General features: G+C 37.7%; 1 protein-coding gene across 1 annotated transcript; it reads right to left on the reverse strand.

The window, feature by feature from the left end:
- Positions 1–78: 78 nt before the first annotated feature.
- EAH_00032520 (hypothetical protein) lies at positions 79–2,983 on the reverse strand (the record flags this gene model as incomplete). The annotated part of the gene is made up of 6 exons (XM_013395986.1): positions 79–106; positions 491–553; positions 952–1,068; positions 1,547–1,585; positions 1,919–2,116; positions 2,895–2,983. The coding sequence occupies 6 exons, from the start codon at positions 2,981–2,983 to the stop codon at positions 79–81; spliced, it is 534 nt and encodes a 177-aa protein (XP_013251440.1).
- Between the last annotated feature and the right edge of the window lie 454 nt (positions 2,984–3,437).

Consider the following 3,437-nt stretch of genomic DNA (forward strand, 5'->3'; position numbering starts at 1 on the left):
CTCCCCTTCTTGCATCTTCAGGTGTACAGACAGCTCAAATACCCAACAAGACGCCGCACTACAACCAGGCGTCTCACTTCATTCAGATTTCCGCAGTCTTGCAGCCCTGCAGTTCAAATGATAAAACAAACAAACAATTTACATCTAAAGGAGGAAAAGAAAGGCTCTGACTTTCCCTCAGAGCAGCAACAACCATAAAAAAATGAAAAGGTGAAGGAAATCATCGGTCTTATTTATGTTGTTATGGCTTCACGCGCACGGAACAATATTTAATAACAATAACATGCATACATACATATGTATATAATATATATATATATATATATATGTACAAGTATACATATGTACTTCTATGTCTCTATGCACAATCACACAAATAGACGCATTTACATGCCTACAAATATATTTATAATATATAGAATTTATTTTATTATATTGAATCAAATAAATAAATAAATAAATATATATATATATATGTAAGTTCACGCACAGAATTTTGCGCATTTCTTCGTCTGCCGCTGGCATTACTCGAACGCCGCCGACGACTGGCGATCTGAAACAAAAAACAAAAAGAAAACAAATAATCCCTCAACATCTTGCATGCAACGTGAGCTTCCCTTCCTGGTGTACATACACCCGCATGCATGCAGTTGTCTCATCCACATAAACAAAAAAAAAACAGTTAAACTAAAACAAAAGCAGAAGGAGACAAGCGCCTAAAAAGTTTAAGAGGGTTTAGTGTTTATGTTATATAAGCTGAGGCTTGCTTCATATATCTTAAAGGCCATGGAAAGGCTACAGAAACCAGGGTGATCTAAACCCTAAACCCTAAACCCTAAACCCTTCTAGCCCCCCGTACAGCCCCGTGAACCCTCGTAGTAATCCATAGAAAGCCCTATACTTGTGTTAAAGAAGAGTAAAAGCAAAGGAAATAATAATCAAGCTACTTACGCAGCTCCGTGAAGAGGAGACCCCGCAGGTTTGGGGCTGCTGTCTGCACTTCCTGCAGCTCCCATTTTGCCGCTTCCTTCAAACACACGAATAGGCTGCGTGTGCATCTTCCTACCTCTGAATATAATGCAGAAATCAACAACAGACACAATAACAAGCATCACACGTCAAGCGCAGCATTGCAAGCAGCACTTTAAAGTAAACATATATGTATATATATAATATATATGGTGTATATAATATATATATGGTGTTGATTACAATCATCTTTTGCAACATAAATATATGTACAAATATATGTATATATATATTATTTATGCATATTGGCGGAAAAGACGTAGATTGCTCTTAAGAAACTCTTATTTTCTACAGATAAATTATTTTAAATTTATCGATAGATTTCAACTTGAATAACTTCGATGAGAATGCAAGGAATGATTTTCCTCTCATCGTTTTCTATATTTATAATGCTTAGATTTTATTGTTCCCTTTATCATAAATTAAGTATTTCACCAGAAATAGAATACATATATATATATATATGAATACAAATATATAAGCAGATAAATAATATATATATATATATATAACTCACGCGTCAGCTGCTAGGGCGGCGAGACCTGAGATGGGAGTACTGCAGGAAAACACCAGAAAGAAGAAATTTGCATACTTCTAACGAGCTAACTTTGTGCAATAAATGCTGAAAATATTTATTTTTCAGATACATATTTAAATGAATATAAATGGAGAAAGGTTTAGAGGAAGACAGGAGAAAAAGCCTTCATTCAAGCAGCGGCTTGTACGTGCCTAGAGACCTCTTCATCGTGCAGCTGTTCAGGAAACCTATGAGTCAATAACTGCTTCACGGCTGACACCATCTGAAATATGAATGAATATATTAGAAACTATAGGGTAAGGGAGAAGACAGAGGTGTACGTACACCTGAAAAGCTGCTCTAAATGCTTACGGTGCATTGGATGCTTTGCCGCCGTCATTTGTTTTCTCTTTCTTCTCCTCCTCAGTATTGTCACTGTGAGAAGCCGCCTCATCCGCATGAGGGGTTTGAACGGTAATTTCCGGTGCTGCCATTATTGTATATATACACCCTAATAAAATGGATTCCTTTATCGAGCAAACGACGAGGCCGCCGCCGTAGAGGTTCCTGCTGAAGTCATAGTGAAACAAACGCCAGACATCAGCAGAAGATCAGCTCCATTTGTTGTTTCATATAGCATTTATATCGTGAAATACCCCAAAGAAAAAGACAACGGAAGCTCTAAATGCAGTCGCTTCACCCTAATCCCTCAACATTTCGTTCTCTGGAAAAGTGTGAATAAAGCGGAAGATGCAGTCATTGACCCTACAGTGAATTTAGAGTAGTCTGACAGTTAATATACAATACACTTGAATATACTGAAATGAGGTCGAGATGTTTCATTTGCTTACAATACCAATCGACGCAAGAAGCGCCAAGACCCGTTAGAATTCCGGCAGTCTTTGTGCCTTTAAACTGATCTTCTTCCTTTGATCAATGTATTAAATGAAAATTAGAGTTAATTATACAGAAAAATCGCTGAAGAATGCACTTAAGAAAAACGCCTGCATGCACGCGCAACCGACGTTGGCTAGTAGCGGGTGTGCCGCTGGAGGCCCCGCGGAAGCAGATGGATTCGTTGTGTATTCCAGATTAAAAATTCAAATAATGCTGCATTTATCATAAAATAATATTAGATCATTCAATTTATTAATCGAAATCTCTCAAATGTACACTCCAATTCTTCAGCAAGCTGTGCCTTCAAGAATTTGTTGCAAGACCATCGGTTGGTTCGCCGGTCGCGGCCATCTTCAGTGAAGTGAAGAGAAGGAAAAAACTATCTCTTATATTTTTTATCACTAAACTTTTCTGTAAAACGTTTGAAAAGTCTCTCATTAATTCATATTACAACTTAAAGACATTCTGAGCATCAACTATTACTCTACCCAATTGCTGTTCTATCTGGGAATCAATCCAACACGGATAATGCTGCAACATCTTTTCCTTCAGAATCTGAATAGCGCTAACTAATAAAACAATTTCCCCCTTCACGACAGATTAATGATAATAACAAGGAGTTGTGGCCCTTAAGGAGATGCGATTAAAGTAGGCAAAGAAACTTGAACGCTCAGGGGAGCTGAATAGATAGATGAGAAAGTGCTTCTTTATTTGTTTTTATCGGAGCTACTGACGGCAACTGAAGTGCTTGTCTGCCAGTGCTAGTGGATACGAGGAAAGAGGAGTTGAGCAGACTTGCATATAATGCAAGATTTGCATTATAGGCAAGTCTATTCATACATACAGACATATTTCATACATCCCAACATTCAAAAACTATGTAGTAAACCATCACTGAGGAGTGGCGTCAAAGCGTGTGTGAGCAAGAGAGATCTGCTGGAAAGTATGCAAAAAAAGAAAGGGTTGTTTGCTGAGGTATCGAGATAACAAGTAG

Source organism: Eimeria acervulina, genomic scaffold (genome assembly GCF_000499425.1).
Source record: "Eimeria acervulina Houghton genomic scaffold, Eah_scaff315, whole genome shotgun sequence".
Lineage (NCBI taxonomy): Eukaryota > Apicomplexa > Conoidasida > Eucoccidiorida > Eimeriidae > Eimeria > Eimeria acervulina.